This window comes from Pogonomyrmex barbatus, unplaced genomic scaffold (genome assembly GCF_055798465.1).
Source record: "Pogonomyrmex barbatus isolate J1 unplaced genomic scaffold, ASM5579846v1 scaffold16, whole genome shotgun sequence".
Lineage (NCBI taxonomy): Eukaryota > Metazoa > Arthropoda > Insecta > Hymenoptera > Formicidae > Pogonomyrmex > Pogonomyrmex barbatus.
The window spans coordinates 2,627,596-2,649,985 of record NW_028297112.1 but is presented as its reverse complement, the minus strand read 5'-3'; the positions used below and the strand labels follow the sequence as shown (position 1 = coordinate 2,649,985).

Below are 22,390 nucleotides of genomic sequence, written 5' to 3'. Positions count from 1 at the left end.
AGACCCGAAGTAAATTTATCAATCGATCGTTCGATTCCAAATGCGACTGATAAGGAAGGAATTCGATTAGGGCCTACCTTATGTCCGCTTAGGAACAAATTCGACGCGTGCCTAAGTATGTCCGATAAATGACAACGATAAACGACGAGCGAAGCAGATACTATCGGTAATGAGACTTCAATATTCTTATCTTTGTCTCAGAGTATTGAATCTAGAGACAATTTTAAAATATTTTTTGATATTAAATTTTTTCTCTAGAGTGTCTATCCAAAAGACCCTGGAAAATTTGGAATTTTCAGGGAATTTGTCTATGCCTTAAAAAAAATCAGAATTTTCAGGGATTGTTTTATTAAAAATCAGGAAATTTTGTATTATATAAGTTTTTACTTGTAACTTTTGAAAATGGAGTTTGAAATGGAGTTTTATATGATATGAAATTTATTTCATAAAATTCTTATAGTTTCTTTCAAGATTTTTCAAGTTTGATTATCGAAACTCGAGTTCTTAATTTCTTCGAATTTTATGATTTATTTAAACTTTTTTATTTAAACTTTGTTACACTATTATTAACATTATTATAACACTATTATTGACATTATTATTGATTACGATTTTATTTAAACTTTTACAAATAGAATAATAGAAATATTAAACATAATATATATTTATTTCTAAAATACATTTAAAAATATTAATTTTATCTGGACTTTTTAACAGATTGCCTTGAAAGGGGAAAAGGGACCGGAAAATCTTCAGGGAATTTTTTTTTTGTTTTTAAGTAGACACTCTGTTCTCTTTTTTCTTCTGGTACTAAAATGTTACTAAGATAAGATATAGAGAAAATCGGACAAAGTGTCACGTAGAGTTTCCGAAGGTAGGCCCTGAATCCGATGGAACTATACGGTACGGACATGCGTGTCTTGTGAAATTGCCATTCGTTCTACAAGAAAAAAAGAGAAAAAGAAGCCGTTCGTCGACCGGTGTCCCTCACGGGGGGAGGGGGCTAACACACAGCTCAAGCAAATCGCTGCTCGAAGCAATCAAGAGTACATGACGTCTTACCTCTTCGGCGTAATCGAGGATCGAGACGCGTAGAAAGAAAGCGATCGCGCGCCGACAAACGAGCGACAACCGTTGATGGAAATACAGTTGACGGCGACGTGGCTCGCATGGTTGCCTTTATCACGGTCGGCGCGGGTTCTTTATTACTAATTAAGTGTCACCGCAAATTGACCCTCGACACCGTGCGTCACGCGGCCGATATATCCATCGTACTTTGAACGCGGTCGCTATTAAAAGCGCGTGTTTATGCGCCCTATTAACCGTAGAGGTGAACCGCGACAAGATTTGCATCGAACTCGCTTGTTATTTTTAACGTCTTAATTGATATCGCCAGCGATCCATCAAAATTCACTAACTTACGTGTCGAGAAATGTCTAATTAAATTTTGCAAATTATTTTCAACGAAAAGTAATATTATAAAGGAAAAATAAATAGCGTAATTTAAAACTAAAGAAGTTAGAAGGTAAGATGAAAATTCCGCATAATAGAATAATAGTGTGTGTGTGAGAGAAGGAATGCGAGACGGCAAGTTTCGTTGGCCAGTGTATCTTATATTTCATCGTTGCTCGTTCCTTCTCGGTGGAACACTTATATTCCATGACAATTAGTCATAATTCGCGCGTCAAGTGTCGGCGAGGTTCTTTTAAGATCATCACGGAGTATTAATCCAGGCGAAGCTATTTGAAGCGTTTTCCTGGAGAAGACGCCCGGCGCGATATCGCAGATATTCCAATCGACGTGACTCGACTCGATACGCGACTTTGATCGCGCTCGGTAATTAAGATGAGGAGAGCGATGTTGAACGTGTTATCACAATAGTTTTATTTCCTCTCACGGTCGATATCGGCGGTCGACTTTAATCCCAGTTCGACCGTATGTTCGCCGTATGCTCGCGCGAACTGCAATTGCGAAGGGGATCAAGTTAAACTGCCGATTAAAGTCAATTAAAGTGCCGAGATCGGCCGTTACGCCTTCCTTAGACGGCATATGCATATATGCTTCGATAGCTACAGTACTTAGGCGCCTGCTGGTACGTCGCAGACAAAGATAATACCGCAATTGTGAACTTTATTACAAGTCGTTGCGCCGTTATAAACGTGTGGCAGCGATTTCACGGTAGAATTTCCATATAACCCGATCTAAGTCTACATATCGTAACCGGAGATTATCTTATAGGTGCACTTCGCACCTGCGCCGTGCCTATTTACATGATTATAGCGAGTGGTACGTAGCCTGAGTTTGCGTAATTTCGCATTCATTCGAATGAATGCAGAGACAGTGCAGATTCGTTAACGCTCGTCAACGCTAAATCCATTAATGATAAAATAAAATCCCTCCTCGCAGGGGATTCCTCGAGTCCCGAAGAACTGAAAGTAGAACGCTCGAACTTTTGTAAAAGCGTGAATGTCGAGCCAAGAGGAGCTGCATAACCGTTCAACTGTGACGTAGAATGTCGCACGTTTTCAAATCATTCGGCAGACAGACACGCAAGAGTTAGAATCGAAGACGTTGCTTATAAAATCCTTATTCCCTCATCCTTGGGTTTCTCGCGCTCGACGAATCCGCATATAGCCGCAAGACGGTAAGCTCTACATACATAAGATCTAGCACGGTTTGTCTAGAGGCTGACCAAAAGCGGAGGACAAGGCGTGATTGTTATTTGTCGAAAATGATGGTCCTCGCGTCTTTAGGAATTTTTCGAGGCGTTGCTGGCTTGCTGATCGCTTCTAACCTCGGTGACGGGGAGGGTTGTCCGCTTGTCCGCCGCGCTGACGCAGTTCACCGTGATGAACGGCGTCACCGGCGGCGTCGTGGGCGTCTTGCCCTGAGGTACCACAACCTTCTCGCACACCTCCACCACGGTGCGACGTCGTTCCGCAGGTAGTAGCGTTTCTTCTTGATCTCGCGCATTAGTCGGAGGTAGTCTCGAGGGTGAGGATGGAAGTTCCGCTGAATTCGCTTGCGAGAACATAGGCGAGTAGGTCTCGACAGTCGCGATTTCGGATGTTCTCCGAACAGAACAAGAAGATTGACTTGTCGAGGGCTTGTTATTCGCGCTGAGGATCTTCGAGGGCGAAGCTTTGGGACCGGGCGAGGCCAAGACAGAATCGGAACTCGTCGGCGAGGAGACTTTGGTAGTTTTGCGAGAGAGAGGAGTGGGAATCTTGGACGTAGTGCGGCAAGACGTGGGTTTGGAAACCGGACTGGATTCCGGAGAGAGATTGGTCGGTACAGTCGTCACCCTGATGGAAGGAAATGACAATTGATAGGTCTCCGCGCTGGGAATGACGTCCGACTGAGACTGAGAAAGAGTGGTGAGATGTTCCTTCGACAAATTCTGCCGCTTCGCTTGACCAAGGAATTTCGGTCTCGCTTGTTCAATGGAAAGTTTCAGACTGGCCGACACCACGGACTCGTTGAGACTCGACTCGGAATCTGTCTTGAACTCGACCGCGTCTTTGCCGAACGCTCGCGATTTCGGTAAGTTTTCAGAAATAGTTTCTCGCAAAGGTATCTTGGGACTCGGATGGGTGATCGCGCGGGGTACGGAAGTATGCGAACGAAGTGTACTAGAATTAGTAATGGTCTCTACGCGTGCCTGCGGCTGTGATTTGTTAGTCGATAGTTCTCCAGAGGTGTCAGCAGTACCCTACAGAATCAGAGTTATAAGCCGAAATGTAATAGTAGAGAACCATAACCAGTAAGAAAAAGAATTAATAGAAAAAAAAAATAAGATATAATAGAAAATGATTACTCACTGATAAAATAGATAAAAAATGAACTGGCAATAGAATTATGCTCTTTTTCAAGCTAGTCAAAAAATTTTTTAGAGATTTAAATCATTATACCTATATCTTAAAAAAATCGATGATGAAAAACGCCGAATAAATACGGATTGTTTCTCGTAGAATATGCGACTTTATAATTTGAACTGCAAGACTTCAAAAATTCAGGCTTCAACGTTTCTCTTACCTTGTTCACTGCTACTGCCTCCCGGTGACTGGTGAACTGCGAATGAATAGCCGTTATGGTATCGTTCGGTGTTTCTATCGTCGTACTCGACGTTGACGCGTTTTCCTGTACGACGGGCATAGCTTTGATTCTCTCCTCGACGGCAACGTCTCGTCGCTCGACGATTGCACCAGCGACGGTATGCTGTACGATTTCCTCATCAATCGGCTCATCTGCTTGGCTGACCGAGCAACTCACGTCTGCGGTGTGAATACCAGAGTCCTCGCGGTCTGTGTCATTCAGGAGTTCCGCAGATGACGACGATGCTGGATATTGACGTCCGTAATCGAGCTCCTCAAGGCTTTGTACGCGCTCGAAGGTGTCCGGACCACTGGATGCGTCTGCGTCCAGAGAGTCCAAGCTTCTATGGAAAACGGCTCGCGGTACGCGGTATTCCGAATCGGGTGACGAGCTCCTCTCGCTAGGTGTGGAAGTGTCGACCCTATTATTCTCTTGATCACGGAAACAGAGTGGATGTTTACCGACGTGTGCAGGCCCTCGTTTATCCGTCGCATCCTTGCTTCTAGCAGCGTCCAGCGCGCTAAGACGATCTTTGATCGTCCTGGCGGTGAGCTCGCCGTTGTGCGAGCGCGATTCATTTGTTGTGATCGGCACCGAGGACTCGTCGCTACTGCTGTATTTCTCTAAGGTGGACAATCTCTCTCTGAGAGGCCTCACTGTCTCCAGGTCCTCCGTACTGAGCTTGCGGTGAACGGAACTCTTATTCTCTCGCTCCGAAGCTTGCTTCTCCAAATGGGTGAACCTCTCTCGGATAGAGTTCATGTCGCCCGACAATCGATTGAAGGTTTTGTTGGCGATTTTGTCACTAGTCTCTGTCTCGTATTTTTGTCTTTCTAAACTTGATAATCTTTCCTTGATCGACTTCGTGCCGGTGAAATCACCGGATAATCTATTGTTCGTTTTGCTGTCGTTGCTCTTTTGCGACGCTTTTTCGAACACCTCGCGTCGCTTCAGTATATCCACTTTCACCATCGATAAAGGAGATTTACTATTGTCATCGTTCAAATTCGTCTTCGAGCCATTTATCGACGATTTTGCCATCTCTAATTTGGAGTCAATCCCGGTCAAGGATCTCCGTGGTATATTTTGCGACACTCTCGACACGTAACCGCGAATAGCGCCTTCATATGTATATTCTTCCGGTTCGGGAGAGCTCGTTGTTGCGGTAGTACCGGAATCATATTCTTGATTGTGATTCAGATTATCGTGAAAACTACTACCAAACATTTTTCTAGTTGCAGTGGACGTCGTCGTTACAGACGCAATCGCAACTGATGCCGTCGTCGTCGTCGGGTCTATCGATGACACTGCCGTATTTGTATCCACCGTCGTTATCGTCGCTGTTGTTGCTGATGCAATCGTTGCTATTGCTGATGTACTCGCAATTGTTGCCGTCGTCGTCGTTGCGATGCTCGTGGATGAGGTCATGTCGGTAGCATTATCCACATCAGAATGGCTTTTCTCAATCTCGCTGTCCCTGTCACTCTACAATTTGACAAGATAACGTAGTGTTATCTGCTCAAACAATATAAGTGAGTTTCATAGAAATAGATGTCTATAAATTGGTTCCTAATAGAAAAAAAAATCTACTTTAATGTTTAACTTGTAACGTTATTTTTCTTCTGTTGATTCAGTGTATTTCTACTCTTATATTTTCCAGAAAAAACACGGAGATAATTAATGATTATGAATGAATTAATTTCTAATATTAAACAAGTACTCATAACATAAAATATAAACAAATATATGAATGCATATTTCATTTATATTAACTGATTAAAAATAATTTAGTAACATCATTGTAAATTTTCAATCTACAGACCGATATTATTGAATTGTGATAAAAAAGTAAATAAAATGTAAATCAACGAGTTTTTAAAAAAATGTAAAGACGTTTATAGATCCATAATATATTAGTAAAGAATTAAAAAATAAATTTAATCGCAAAACTGATGTATCGATAGATTCTACTATATTAGAAATATTTTTTTTTTTTTTTTTTAAATAAAAGTGAATCGACAGAAGTAAGGCATATATCACGCACGTGTTTGAATGAATGCATACCAAAACACTATGCGTGTCGTCATGCGTATCGCCGCTGACCGAACTCTTGCCGCTGCTGGTACCGATTCCGAGGTCGCTGAGATCATTCGCGTCCTCGTCGTTGTACATAGCCAAACTGATGCTCAGCTTACGACCTCTGTTACCGCGCTCTTCCATCATCTCTGAGAAGGTTTTGTTTCGACGACGCTGACGATCATGTTCTTCTAATTCAAGTTTTTTCACCTCCACGACCCGCTCAATTATATGTTCCTGTCGCTTCCTCCGACTACTCTTCCAATTATCTAAATTCTGTGGACAAAATGTTTCATTCTAAATGTTTCACTCTTTCATTATTAAAAAAACTTACACGATTTTAATCATCTAAGTACAAACTGTTAAATAAAATATCAGATAATATATATCAAGATGCATAAATTAAAAAAATTGATGATAGAAGTAGAACACAAAACTTGATATTTTTTTTACATGCCAAGATTTGTCGTCTAAAATAGTAATTAATAAATTACACAATTAAGATTATCAAACTAAAATTTAATTCCGTAATACTTCTTTTCTATTAAAAAGATAATATTTCTAAAGTTACGTACTGATTGCCAATCCTCGGGATCATCGCGAACTTCCTGTTTGATTTTCTTCACCTCTTGGACTTTTTGTAATTGCTCCTGTGCAGTTCGATACAACGAACATGGACCGACTTTGACAAATTGTAAAGGATTGGTCGCTTGCTTGGGAGGCGTTTTCAACGTCGTTTTCAACTTTGGTGGTTCATGCGGTAACTGTGAGAGAAAAAAGATTATATTTAATCTTTTCTCATATTATATATCATATAAAAATATCATGTCAGTTTTTTCACAAACAAAAATGTTGCAGATTTGAATTTACAAAATAAAAAAATCTGGCTTAAAATCGCAGAAATTATCTTTTTTTGAGAAATTTTAAATCTATTTAATTCATTTATATTTAATTTTTTCTCGAGCATACTCGAAAAGTTAAACTCTTTAGAATCACTCTAGAAGAAAAAAGATATTAAATAACGAATACTAACTGTTCTTTCATTTCTTTCATTTCGCCGCTCAGTTGCGGCGGTTTGCGACGAAGCAGGCATTTTTTGCGTTTTCCTGCTTCTCTCGCTTTTTTAAAATACTCCTCCTCTTCAATGATAAACGACACTTGTTCGCGCGAGTCGGCCCATCCTATGTCCTGTTCCTGTTAAAAACAAGAATTAAAGATTAATAGAAAATTCTTTAATTAGAAAATGAAAATGTATAACTTGCCTCTCTCAATCGTTTTATATTCAACAAAATACGATTACATATAATAAAACTGATTATTTAAAATTATGATTAGAAAAATCGAAACTAATACATCATAATTTTGTCGTTATTCTATTCGTAAAATGGAATAGCTAATAAGATAATGCGAGTGATCCATTTATCTTCTACCGGAGATATCTTTCGCTTTAGTTAGACTTTCATCTGCAGCAGATGTTTGCCTTGAATTCTCGAGAATGTTTATCGCCTTGCGAACAAATATTATCACATTCGGCTTATGCTCACACGTCATATCCGCTACACGTATTATTTCTGAAGGCGATCCTTTCCAAAACACGAATATACTTTTCTCCTCGTCGTAAAAATTGAAATTAATCAACAATAAAAAAACGTACATCGTTCAATTCTCTAGAATACCTTCAGGAGAAAAGAAAGACTTACATTGAAGAAACTTATATTGTTCTCTCTCTCTCTCTCTCTCTCTCTCTCTCTCTCTCTCTCTCTCTCTCTCTCTCTCTCTCTCTCTCTCTCTCTCTCTCTCTCTCTCCAAAATAATTTTAAAAGTCTGCATACATTTTTCTCGTAAATACAAAAGATTTTAAATTAGAATACAAAAAATTTTTAAATAAAAAAAAACACTTCGTCAACGTTTTTTATTTTTAAAGGAACGAACTCGAGACCTTTAAAGCGATTCAGATTATACTTTTCCCGATGACCTCGCAGACGTCTACGATACGTCACAAACGAGATGCGTTCGCCGATAGCTGCCGCTCGTTCTCCACGGCGGAGCATGTCGCGCCGAGGTCGCGGGCTTCAATACGTCCAATTGCATCGCGCGCCAGTTCGACAGAATCCCTGTGACACCTATGACACGTGCGGGATCGCGATCACGTCAATGGCATGGTAGGCGATCGTGCCTATCGGCGCGTACCAAACCGCGCGAGCGGAGACGAGCGGAGACGAGCGACGCGATGCAACGCGATGCGATGCGACGGCGAGCAGCAGCGACGCTTCAGATCTCCCCGCTGCGGACCGCTCGCGAAGACCACAAGCAAGCCTTTCAAAGCAGTTCTGGAGCGAACGATGCGGAATGCAGTCTTCGAAGAAGGAAATCGACGCGAAGATCGCGAAGAAGTCAAGGCTGGGGTATTTCTGTCTTCGCTTCTGGCTCGCGCGCGTAACAGTCTGCGTTTCCCAGCGGTCTTATTTGGTTTGCTCAAGATCGCGGTGAATCGCAGTCGATCCGATTATCTCCACTCGCTGAACTTTGGACGTAATTTTTAATCAGCGTCCGAGCTTTCGTATAAAATTTGATTCAAGACCGATGGAGCGTGACTCTTAACGCTCGCGTGAGGAAGATGCAACACAATTAAGGCATTAACTGATACGGTATCGCGTGTTCGGGATTTTCCAGTTTAAAAACAAGAATTTTGTAAGAATGTACAAATGGTTACTCTTTCGAAAATAAAAAAAATAAAGAAATAATTACTTTCAATATCCAAAAATGGCACTTACGTAATAACATATAAGAATATATTTATTAAAAGCAGAGAATGAATATTATGACAACCAGAAATAAAAAAATAAAAAAAACTATTGTAATGAAAAGAATATTTCGAAAGTTAATTATATAAATCCATTTTTTTCCAACTGTTCACTTCACAAATATGTCAGTAATCAAATCATTTTAATGAAGTATTTCACTGTTACGAAGAAATCGACGTGAAAGATTAATACGTCATTGATTAACAATTATGATTCGTTTCACATCATCATCATTATTATTATCTCAATGAGATGTCATGTAAGGAAGTGTAATATTCATTTATAAAAAATATTAATTAAGATTTAAAATAAGAAATGTAACATTTATGGAAAACTGTAAAAAAAAATTTAAAGCATAGCGTTTGATGCAAAACGCTTACTTTATTATGATGCAAATTAAAGCATTTTAGATTTTTTGCTTTTGCTTTTGCACAACAAATATAAAATTTCTCGCTTAAAGCCAAAATATCCTTGATGTTATTATTTTAATATATTAATAAAATACTTTTTGTAATATAACGAATATAATTCTGTCTTTTTCTTCGTTATCTTTACACAACAAATTATCAGTGACTTTGCTGCTTTTTTTTTTTTTAAACTCGATAACCTGGATAAACTTCCACGAAGTTTCACTCATTGCGTCGACAGACGATTGTGATTGCGTAACTGCAAGATGCAAGGTGTATTCAATGTCGATATCTGTGTCGACGCGAAGATATACAATTCAGAAGAAACGATTAATGCGACACAGACATTTAAAATGAACGCGAATAAATATTTTTATATCGAGATAAAGAATGAGCGACTGTTCCGAGACAAGCTCCTCGCGACGAACGTTGAACCGAATGGAAGCCTAGTGGAGGCGTCGCGACGCTTCGTCGTCTGAACTTTTACACGTTCTTTTTCTGGACGCGACAAGCCCTCGCGAGAGGAGTCGTTGTAATATTTTATGGTACATAAAACGATTGCTTTATGCTACCGAGCGCCATTGGTCGGCTTCGGTCTTTTATTAAACTATGTCAGGGTGTTTTACGGTCATCGAGCACTCTGGTCATCATAAACGCCAAGCTCGCCCGTTCGCTTTTATAGAACGTCCAATTCATCTACGGTTGGTCGGCGACGTTGGTCCCGGTCGCATTATAGAACTGCTTTCTACGCTGCCTTTTTATTAGCAGCACTTGCTGTCAAGTATCCTCAATATTGACGCGTATGTCATAAATTACACGCGTCGTATCATAAATGACTGAAAAAATACATCGGTTCGATATAAAAAGAGATAAAATAGGCTACTAGTATGTAAATATCTTGTATCAACTATAAAATCCTACGAAGATTAAATGCGACGGCGCAGCATTAAAATAATTCGAAATCAAGGTAAATCATCGGGTAAAAATCATTTTTTACATTTTTACCTCGAGTAACGAGCATTTCCGCGATATTTCGCGAGCGGGTTTATCGAAGCGGAGCGGCAGTCGTCGAGCGGAAAAAGTCGTTTGTGCGGCTAAATGAGCCGCGAGAATTATTCGCGGATGTCTCCTCTGCTTCCTCCCCGAGGCGAGACAGCGAGGTCGTGGGGGTATCAGACGTGGGGGCTATCCTTCACCATTAGAACGAAGAGAAACGAGGAGGCTGGGATTTATAAGGCGCTTATGTAAGCGACGCGGCTAGGCCGAGACGCGTCGCGCGGCAAATTCACGACGAAATATACGCGAAGAAAAGGCAACCGCGAATGCGAAGGCAGCTCTTCTGGCCGGTTTCGCTGTCGGTCCAGACGTGCATGCGGGCCCATACATACGATCTGTACGCACGCATAGCCACGTTTCTCGGGCCCGATCGCGTGATCACGTGTGTCCTCTCCTACGCGTGCATCTTGCGTACGTGTGTGTCTAGAAACACGTCGAAAGAGCGCGTACCTTGCCTCACACCGGGTATCCCTCGGTTATTTATCAAAAACTTTCTAATACTCCGCAGAAAAAAACATCTTAAATCAGGACTATATATTCTCATATATAAGCGAGAATATTATAATCTTCTTAGGAAAATTTATATTGATGCGAGTATAGATATTTTCATACGAGCAAGAATGTTGTGATCTTGATATATTTTTAATCTTGAATTGATCAAAGTAAATACCTACATCGATATAAATTCAATTAAAGAATTCAAGACTAAAATTTTCAAGAAAGTTACAATATTCTTGCTTATACATGAGAATGTTTCTCTTGATTTGAGGCTAATTTTTTTTCTGTGCATTATTTCATACGCGCTGTTTTGGCTATTGTTCATAAATAAAATGTGAAAAATAATAGTAGATAAAAAAGGATAAGCCTATCAAAATAAACAATTTAAAAAAGCGAAACTTCAATGTTTTTGAGATTTCTAATGATACGTCAAATTCCCATCTTTCTTTCAAATAAAAAAAAAAGGAAAAAAAAAAGAAAAAAAAAGGAAAATTTATCGCAGAGATATCGTAATCGCGATACTCCCGGCTCAAGTTAGTCGGTTAGGCCTTAATGAAAAATTGTCACGTTGCGTTTCTTTTAGCAATACAAAACGAGCACGTGGAGGAACGTCTTGTACATGGAGGAGATACGCACGTGTGCTGCCTGAGCCCGAGTACAACTTGGCCACTTCGCCGTGCGTCGATCGCGGCGTAGGATGTTCCATGTACGTGTACGTATACGTGCACGTTTGTTTGCCCGTGGAGAGCGGTGGCTAGGTCACGGTCAGGGCGATGCCCTCTTCTTCCCTTGGGCAGAAAGAGAAGTGGCAGCCGCCGCCGCCGCCGCCACCGTCGCTGCGATGCTCCAAAGCTGCATCTCGTGGGCCACGCGACCAACGACGAATCATGCGTACGTGTGTGGTACGGAGGGTCCACCACTTCCTCCTCCTTTCCCTCCCTCATATTGTGCGTGCTTTACATCGCGATCGAGCTCGCTGAGAGAACTCAATTAGACCGCGAGAGATAAATCTTCGCGGTGGCAAAAATCCGGCGCGGCAGCTCGCAATCGGACAATTGTCGTCGTTAGCACGCGATAGAAGACAGGATGGCGAATACGATTCGACCGATTTTTTGCAGAGAAACGAGATTTCGATAACATACCAGATCTACAAGTTTCCCATGGCAAAAAAAAGATTCTCGGACTCGATTCTAATTATTTATAAAGCTGTCAATATTTATTCGTTCCCATTAGTTTCCACGAAGACTCCTTATCACAAATGGTCATAGTGAATATAGTGAACGTAGTGAACATTAATCTATATCTTTTTCGAAACTGAATAAGAGACTGTCGACATTCCGCGTAAGCGGAAGCTTGCACATAATTAAAACATTATGGAAAACAACCAATGAATAACTTATCGCTTGTAGAGACATATATATCTACGTATATTTACAAATTAGCTTGAAATTATGAATTATTTCATCCTGTTTTAAAAGTTGTTTTATTGCATTGCAAAATTCCCACAAGCGCAAAGTAACTCTATACAGGATGTTTTCTATAATTCGATCATTCAAAATATCTTTGTTGTTTTTAATGATACGAAAAAATACTAAATAGAAAAGTTGATCGTTTCGAAGAAGCGAAGATATCAGCATTTTTTTAGTGCCTAATCCTTTATAAAATATAATTTCGAGATCAACATTTTTTTTAAGGGATGGCATATATCTTCATTAACGTAGTAATGTAATAATTCATAAAAAATGAAGAATATGTTGATTTTAAGATGATCTTAAACATAGAAAAATTACATTCAAATGTGACGTCGTCTTAAAATCAACATATTCTTAAATTTGTTTTTTATGAATTACATTAAAAATATATCATCCTGTTGACGATCTCGAAATTGATTGAAATTGTATGTAGAAACACCCTGTATATCATCAGACGGTTTCCTGTGAATTGATATGGCTAAAACAAGAGAGAGAGGAAAGACATTGTATACAATGACTCGTCAGTGCCGTTATGCGCACAGCGCATACATCGTACCAGAAACCGATCGCTGAAGGAGTTAATCACAGACGGGAGGAAGCGAAGAGAGAGAAAAAGCAGAGACATTCAATGAAAGCACGGTCCCCCTGGCGCCGTCGTACGAAGAGACGGGGGCTATCAGACGTGTGCGCTGCGTCGCATCTCGGGATGCAATAAACGTCCGCTGTACAAATATGCATAGCGCGGCCGCGAGCGCTATCTCGTCTCCGACGGAGGTCGTCTCCTCTGTCGTCTGAAATTCCCGGGCGCGTGATACGCGCTCGCGACGTACCGTCGGTACGTATTCGTCGGATGCACTTGAACCAGGAAATTGTCTGCATCCTTGGCGCGCGACGGGCAATAAATAGACGTTCCCCGGCCGCTGGCACGCGCAAAAGATTAATCGCAGCATCCGCGTCGCGACGGGATCGCGAGATCTCTCGAATTCGTAAGTTCGGATCCGAGAATGCGAGATTGACGCGAGATTACGCGCCCTGCTCTCCTTCGCCAGAAGAAAAGAACAGAGAAGACATGTGTTTTTCCTTTCGCGAGAAAACGCAAACTCGACCTAAAGTTTGACAGAATCTACTTTGCTCGTGACCAAAGTGTGCAAGGCTCGAGGTGATGTGTAACATTAGAGAGATTAGGAAAATAAATAAAAAATTGAATTGGCTAAGCTTAGATTAAGAATGTTCAATAAAACTTTCATTTTGTTGATTATCTATGCACTAAACCAATCGGTTTTAACTGCGTGTGTATACAAGAACAAATTTTTCTTTCTGGAGAAAGAAAATTAATCGCTTAATCATTTTGTTTAAATTTAACCAAAAAAGATTAAATATAGATAAAAGAAGATTAAATATATTATCCATATAAAAAAAATTAGAGAAGTAAAAAGAGAGATAAAGATATCTCTATTTAATAGATATATTAGATTTATCCACACAAAATATAAAAAATCAGCTTCTTTTAAACAATTTTTATTAATAATTAAAATTATTAATGTTTTTCCAAAATTTTTCTGATATCTAATAAAACTTTTTTAAACTTTCCTAATAAAATTTTAAACGTGAAATTTGAACGCACTTTGCTATCTTTTTAAAGTGCACTTGGATTATTACTAGAAAATAACAAAGGGAAGGACATTTTACGATAAATCTTATGGCGGTTCGTGTTTCAACTCGTTCCGCTCTAGTTTCTATAGCACGGTGAAAACTCCATTCCTACTTGCCGGTAAACTTTCGTGACACATTACTATGCGACAACGTCGTCAAACATGAACGCACTTTCAGAAAATCAACACCACGATTATAATTATATCTATCGAATGCTTGCTACCTCATTGCAAAATATTCATGGTATTCATAGTAAAAAGCTTCATTTAAAAACCTAATCACAGCTCAATTACGAGTTGTGCTCACGTAATTTTATGTAAAATAAGCGTATTTACATAAAAAGAGATAAAAATTTTAAATGTTATATCCTGAAGGATATTTTTAGTTTCGCTCGAAATAACGATCGAAGAATGCTAATTATTGCGCACTTTTTACTATATAATTTTTTCTGCAACTTTTACTTTCTTACGTTCACTACATCGATTATTTATGCATCCATTCCTCCGATTTATTTCTGGATTATTTTAAAATGGAGAGTGGAGAATACTTGTTGTCTAATGATAAATATGAACAAAATCAAATCGTAGTTTTTCGCTACTGGCTCTTTGCGCTCCAAAGCGATGGTGCCACGCAATGAACGTAATTGTATTATTTTGCAGCCATACAACGTTCCGACACGTGATCCACATGGACGTGCGATCGCATATCGTAGTGGAAAAAAAGAAAAAATTCCAACGGCCTACATTCGACATTACGTCATGCATCCGTTCTTCATGCACAATAGTTGATGCGGAAATTGCCGGTTTAATTGTGGTTTATCTAGCTTACGAAGGCGATTATATCGTCTCTGTCCGATCGGCATCGTGATTAGCATCTGGTGGCACGCTATAGAAATCGTTCACCAATCCCCAAACATTTGATAATGAACGAAAGTCCATTCTCGATAATGAAAATGAAGCCCGTGCGCGGAATAAATTTGCATGTGAGACATAACTCAGAAAAACAATCTTTATTATCTCAAATCTAATTAATAATTAAAAATTGCAAAATATTTCGTTGCCACGTCACGATTGTACATGAAATAATTATTTCATTTAATATAATTATTATTTTCTAACTTGATGTAAAAACAAAAAGATATTTTTACTTTCTCTTTTATTATAAATCATTGTTCTTTTCTACTCTAAAAATTTTATCTATTTTAAAACTTGTGTAGAAAATTAAGATAACATTTGTACAGCCGTTGACACTTGACAACTAAAGGTTAAATTACTTATGAAATACGTAATCGCCATCGTAAGAGAAAGAGAAAGTGCATTGCGTGAAAACCGGGAATGCAGGTCTTATGAATTACGAAAGAGCAATTTTCTAAAACAAATGTATGTACATATGTCCGTATATAAAAAATTGTCTCGTGCCTTTTGCATATCCTAGTTGTTATCCTTGACGGGAGTCGCTCGGAAAGGTTCCTTTCGAATCGAAAGAGACGAAAGAACGACAAAACTAAATCATAAATTACGATCGGTCTAATATTAGTTCATATCCACTCTCTCATTTACAATAGTGGTCGTATTGACAATTAACCTTGAAACGATTAACTTTTATAGACGTACCAGATTCGTCGCAGTTAAAAGTAGTTTAGCTACGGCTAATAACTAACAATTATCGATAAGCCGACTACCGATGTAGAAGTAACACGAGAATCATCACGAGATTTCTTCCACTTTATTTCATCCGACATTGCCTGCATTAATTCTTCATTTTTTTTTTAATCTCCTCTTTTTTTTATCCTTCCTTCTGAGATGATCGTCGAGCTAATTTCGAAGCATCTCGTCTCGAAGCAAATTAAATTTCCGAGAGATCATCCATTATTTATTAAATGTCAAAACCTCGCGTATTTCTTGTTTCGAAGCGGCACGATCCGTAACTAATTTCTTCTTGCATATTTCGAAATCCTGACGACGCTCGTGTTGAAGATCGCCATACTCCAGGTTTATTTTTATCCCTACCTAACTCATAGGGCAACAGGAATATGAATGAAAGGAAGCGATAGGCAAGCTGCCAAAGCGTAAGCTATTAATACAGCGATACAGGGGAGGATGGAGAAGCCGGAGCGGTTTGATCGCGAAACGGCACGCCATGCCGCGCCGCGCCGCGCCGCGCCACGCCGCACCACGCTCGAATTCTCAAAACTCACGTTCGCGATTCGATCGATCGGGCACGTCTCGCCTCGATGCTGGGAGGATATGCGGTCGACAGTTCAAGGTTCGGCACGTATGAAAAAAATTACGCGACACGGTGACGACATATGGCGCGCACGTGCGTGCTCTCTTTCTCCCCGCGAATGGCGTGTTTCCCTGTAGCGTGCATTACCCTAGACCGAAATACGAGCAAGACCGTGGAACATCACCCCCGGATGGCAATATATTTTTGGAATTAGTATCGTCAGCTCCTGCCCCGCCGCCGTCGGATGACGAGATAGGAGAGTCGTAAAGATATCCGATATTTAACTTCTGTAGCGTGTCGCATCTGTCACGTCGGATTCTCGCGTGCTCGACGATAAATGTTACATACCTCAGATAATACGAGCTTTATTTTATGTCACGTAATCACTACAGATTCTCATAAGAATATTTTTAAGAGAGATCTAATCAAGAGAGAAAAAAACATATAGAACGTTTTATGTATGTAATAAAACTGATGAGAATGATACAAGGTGTCTATTAAAAAAAAAATCTCTGATTTTCAAAATAATTTGTTAAAATTCCAGAGATAAAAGTATTTTTAAATAATCTTATAAATATTTATTGTGCAAAGTATTAATTAATATTTTTCTAAAAATTATTTTCATAAAAATTTACAAATCATAAAATTAAGAATCATTTGAGAATAATTAAATTTGAAAAATTTGGAAAAACCCATAAAAACTCTAAAAAATAAATATCTTATATTGCATAAAATTTTCAAAAGCTAAAAACAAAGAATATAATGCAAATCAAATCAGATATAAATCAGTACAAAATTCAACTTTTATAAAGTTATTAAGATAAATATCCATCTTCATTAAACAAAATGTCATTGTTAAAAATTCAGTTAACTCCCGATTACGATATAAAGATAAAATGTCAGAGAAAGTAACTGCAAAAAAATTTCCAAACAATTCCTTGATTTTAAAGCATAAAAACAAATTCTGAAAAATCCAGCTTTTCCAGAGTAGACACCTTGTCATATATAAATCTATTGATTATTACACAGCTAGTTATTATTCCTAATAATTCACGCGAAATCGAAAGGCGTAGAACACGCGAACGTGCATACGTCTATTGCTCTTATATCACATTCATTTAATAACTGCGCAAGTAGATCGTAAATTTGCCTCGTTTGCCTTGATAAAGTAATGCGGATAAGATATGAGTCTCGGTCAAGACGCGACGTGCAAGTGGAAGTACAATGTCAGAGATGTTTGGTACACGCGATCGCAGAAGTGTCGTTTATTATGCATGCTTGGAAGAAGCTCGCGTGTATAAGCTAACCGCTGAATCGGTCGTCGGGACGAGATGAATCTTACTTCCATTCGGTACTTCGAGATATTTTCGCCGCGAAAAATTAAGCTACACGATTTATACAGACAGTTCACGCTGCATCATACTAAGCTAACTCGCGCGAAACGGACGCTTCGTTTATAAAAGAGAAAAGATCGCCCATAACAACGATAATACGCGCTTCGTTTTCCCGTTGTAAAGCAAATGTTTTCGTTTGCAATTTTTTCGCGCCCAGCATCGTTGTTGCTGCACTCGCCTCGCTGCCAACTCGTGTGACCCATTGTTTTTAAAAGCCGCAATAAAAACATCATAATTTTCCACGGTTACCGATCTGGCAAACGACGTTAGACGAAGCGTTCTATTTTATGCCCCTTAGAAAAGACGCAGCGAGAGCAATAAAGAGAAGAAAACGAGAGAGAGAAAGAAGAAAAAAAAAAAAAGAAACAAGCACGGTGCATCGTGCGGAAGAGCGAGGTGCGTTCACCTCATCTTATTTATCAATGCGTTGCACCAAACAGCTCCGGTGAGTTTCCGCGCGAGCTCTCGACTTCCTTCTTCCTGATATCGAGCCGAATTATCCTTGCGAGTGAAAGGAAAGGCCTGAACGATTCTCGAGCGATTTCAGGCGATTCCCGAACGTCTTGTTTACCCTTCCCGAGACTATCGGGGCTCGACGGGCTCGTTGCCCGAGGAAGGACGAGGACGGAAAAAACGAGTCAACGACATCCGTGAACGGCAACGTGGCTGCAGCCTCGCTCGTAAAAGAGTTTAGTGCCGGTTGTGGGACGAGGTCGTTCCTCGGAGATGACGTACTAAAATTTACAGTGGGCGTGCGCAGCAGCCTTCTTCTGACCGGCATACTTGGATCGTACGAGCTCCACGAGCGATTTCTACTCAGTCTGATACTGCTCCGAGTTGTCCTGAACAGTCTCGGAGCTAGAAAACATCTAGGCAGCTCGCTTCGAAGAAGCAAGAACGAATTCGGCGTATCTAAGCCAGCTCGTACCAACCGCGTTCGGATCGTTAGATCCAACAACGGTAGGAGATGACAGATAAAAAATTCTAGAAACAATATTTTTATATACACCTAAAGTTTCTATCTGTGTAACTATTTTCACGCAAAACATCACGCTTCGCGCCTCGTAAAATAAAGCCAAACTTAAACAGAGTGTACTTAAATCTATAAAAAAGAATTCTCTGAGAATTTTCTAATTTTCAAGGCAATTTGTTAGAAGAAGTAAAATGAAGATATTTTTAAATATATCTTTATTGTGCGGTGTCTTTAATATTTTCTCTTTATAAAAATTTATAGATTACAAAATTAAGAATCACTCAAAACTTCAATAATTAAATTTGAAAAATTTGAAAAATTTGGAAAAAATTGTAAACATCGTATAAAATTTTCAAACTGTGTTTTCAACAGCTACGAACAAAAAATTAATTAATACCTAATAAGTACAAAATTCAATTTTTAAAGTGATTAAAATAAATATCTGCCTTCATTAAACAAAATTGCAACTAACGCAAAATCGTCTTCAATATTGAATATTGAAGTTTAGAGCGGATGATTATCATTAATAATTTCAGTCTCGATTATAAGACCAAATATTAGAAAAAGCAACTTTAAAAAATTCCTTAATTTTTAATAAAATTCTGTAAGAGTCCCTGTTCTCTTTTTCAAAGCATAAATAAATTTCTTAAAAGTTTCAAATTTTTCCAAATGACAAACACCACAATGTTATATTTTAACGCGTTAAGCTTTTATTTTCAATTTTGAACGTTACATCTGTCTCGTTAACATGGGTATATGATTACGACTGAACAAATACTCGGGATATTCCCATTGGAACATTTCGAGCGGAGATACACGCGTCGACGCCACGTATGAAATGAATTCACGTGATTAACAATGTCGTAATTTGTCGTCGAGGCCAGTAACGGGTCCGACGTTCTGCCGCTCCGTAGGAGAATGTCACCGAACATTGTAATTTGTTGAAAGTGGCGCACACAAGTCCGCGACGGCGCCGATAGTGCGACATTATGAACAGGCACAGACGCGGATTCCAATTAACCGGCACGCTCGTTAACTGCTTATTCCATCGGGCTATCGTAAATTCTCCTCCTCCTCCTCCTGCAAGCGGATAAACGGTAAAGATATTGCACGATATCAAAATTAGTTTTCATGCACGGTACGTTAAAAATAAAACGACTGCAACGTGCTGCATATGCTCGCCGATCTTTCGACTTGCCAAGAAAAATATTTAACGTAAATTTGTATCATTATAAAAAAGAGTCTCGCGACTTTTTTGTATATTCTCTAAAATATTTTTATAATTAATAAGATAATTACACAGTCAATATTCTAAATATTCTAGAAAATATTAAAAGGGATGTTATGCTTTCTTAGTATGTATTCTTATAAAAATAGCATTATAAACTACGATAAATAAATGGTTTGACTTTTCAGAGACTTTTAGATGGACGATCAGGTTACATGTTTTTCTATAAGCAAAGATTTTACGGATTGTTTATCGTTACAAAATTCATTAGAAAATGGGAACGAACTTTTAAAGCCATTTTACAACGGGGTGAAACACTGGATCGAAACCTTTCAAAGGGACGTTTCCGTGAAAATTCGAGCGTCAGCGGGAGAAACAACAAATCTTCGTCTAACTGAAGCCCGGTAACGATCCCGGGGTAGGAGTATCACGATGGAAAGGGGGGCCTAAGGAATAAAGGGACCTAAAATAGCTGCGGACCCGTCCGTTTTCGTCCGATGACCTATCTGAGCTTTTATAAGAATAGGCGCCGTATATTCATGCAAGCGGCTTTGCAGAGACAAATGACACGTGGCACTAAAGAGAGTGCTATTCGTACGCGTTAATTTGTCAATTTTCAAGAATTGTAATTTTGGAACTCTGTATTTAAAAAAAAATATGCCTCTACCATATTCATCCAAAAGGAATTAGCTATCTTGTACTCTTGATGAAACTTAAAAAAAAATATGCAAAATCATATCCTAAATCATTTCCTTGAGATAACGAAATGTGCCAGGAAAAAAAAAAAACAGCATTTCAATTGTGTCATGAAATAAATGCATTTATCAGCCTTATCGCATTCTCCATCGTTCTCCATTTTTCGCGTACACGAAATCATTCGAAAGACGTTCACTTTTATCACTGTTGCTCGAGGGAACGATTGTTGCGACCTTTCGCCTCGTTGTATTTTTTTCCTTCAGCCTCCTTCAAAAGTTCACGCAGTCGTGTCTTTCTCTTTTGCGAAATAATGGCACGCTCACGGTTATACATATTTTCTTGCCATTAAGCATTGACATTTTTATAAATTTGCCTGTTACAATGCGCATATCTATTTCCAACCTTACAAGGACGATTCGTATAAAAAAACCATAGAAAACGCGCAGAAGATATTAATAAATATAATAATTATTAGATTCTAAGAATACGAAACATTTTATCAAAAGGAAGGACAAGTATCGTCTTTCATCTCTCGAAAAAAGAAGGAGACTAAAATGCCGGCGAGGTGTGCCTTTAATAAGGCCGATGCTCCCTTCGGGCCCGGTTACACAATCCTGCCATAATCCTGCACCACTGCTGAACTGAATGAATCTCGACGTCTATCCCTTCTTTTTTTTTTCCATTTGTAAACAGGAAGTATAAAACGTTTCTGCGCGCCCAAGTGCAAAGCCTAGCCGTGCGCGCGCGTTCTATCTCACGCACCGTATCGTCGTAATTTGCAATTTATATCATGGATTTACATATTAAGCTAATCGAACGCGATGTTCGGCGACGGGATTACCGTTAGCCGTCTCCGATCGGCCGGGCTTTCCGCGCTGGAATACACCGTCGTTTAATCGCCATCACGCTCGATCCTCCCCCTTCCCCCGCTAATAAATTTTCATAGATCGTCCGAGTGACTTCTTATCGCGGGGAAATTGCCTCGTAAGGGCCTCCGCCGTCGCCGTCGCCGTCGTCGTCCCGAGATCGGGATTGAGATCGGCGTCGTTTATAAATCGCGCGGGGGAAACACCATTAGAGAATCGAGATGCGATCTCGCGTTCGCTGGAAGCAACACGCGCGGTGATCGCGTTATCCGCGCGAAAGATCTCGCGGACGACGGACGAGCGGCTGCTGCCTTTTCCATGCCTTTCTGCGGGACTTGCCTCGATGCCCACGAGCGTCCACGCGACGGTGAACCGTGTGTGAGAGTACGCGTATACGAGCGATGATCTCTTTTACAGATTTAATTAATTATTTCGTGCCTCTCGAATTAAAATACTTGAAAACTGGTTTTTGGTGATTTCCTTTCCTCTCTTTAAAACAGCTGAAATCTTGGAACGCTCGGAAGCTTGGAACGAAAAGGGTGTTACATCTGTACTTACTTTAAAAAATAATTGAAGCTTCTCTGAACAAACAGCCGATTTTTTAATATACAATGGCTTTCGTACTGTAATCAGTTTTCATGGTGATACACTCTTAATTAAAAATTAACTTAATTTTATTATTATTTTTTTTTAATTAAAAAGGGGGGCAAATTCTAAGCACGAAGTTTAAGTTTTATATAAATAAATATATGTGATCATATCCAATATACAATAACAGCGTTAATATACATAAACAATTCCGACTCTAATTTGCCCTTTTTCAATTTATTAATTTCGACATTCTGAAGAGTCCGTTATTTATCTATTTATTATTTAACATTCAAAAATATTCTTCTCTCAGTACGAATCAGAATGAAAAATTACCGGATAGTCGCCCACCGGATAT

The 22,390-nt window shown here is 39.3% G+C and overlaps 1 protein-coding gene across 3 annotated transcripts in view; it reads right to left on the bottom strand.

The window, feature by feature from the left end:
* The window catches only part of smash (smallish), a 59,332-nt gene that overhangs the window by 7,964 nt on the left and 28,978 nt on the right, over nt 1-22,390 (bottom strand). For 2 of the 3 annotated variants that reach the window (XM_089074047.1, XM_089074048.1), the window contains exons 2-6: nt 7,205-7,365; nt 6,747-6,935; nt 6,160-6,447; nt 4,036-5,580; nt 2,795-3,712 (exon numbers count right to left, since the gene is read on the bottom strand). In XM_089074047.1, coding sequence (XP_088930173.1) covers nt 2,795-3,712; nt 4,036-5,580; nt 6,160-6,447; nt 6,747-6,935; nt 7,205-7,264 — 3,000 coding nt within the window. In that variant the 5' untranslated portion in view covers nt 7,265-7,365. The remainder of the gene's footprint in view (nt 1-2,794; nt 3,713-4,035; nt 5,581-6,159; nt 6,448-6,746; nt 6,936-7,204; nt 7,366-22,390) is intronic. The other variant, XM_089074049.1, reaches the window with a different exon arrangement.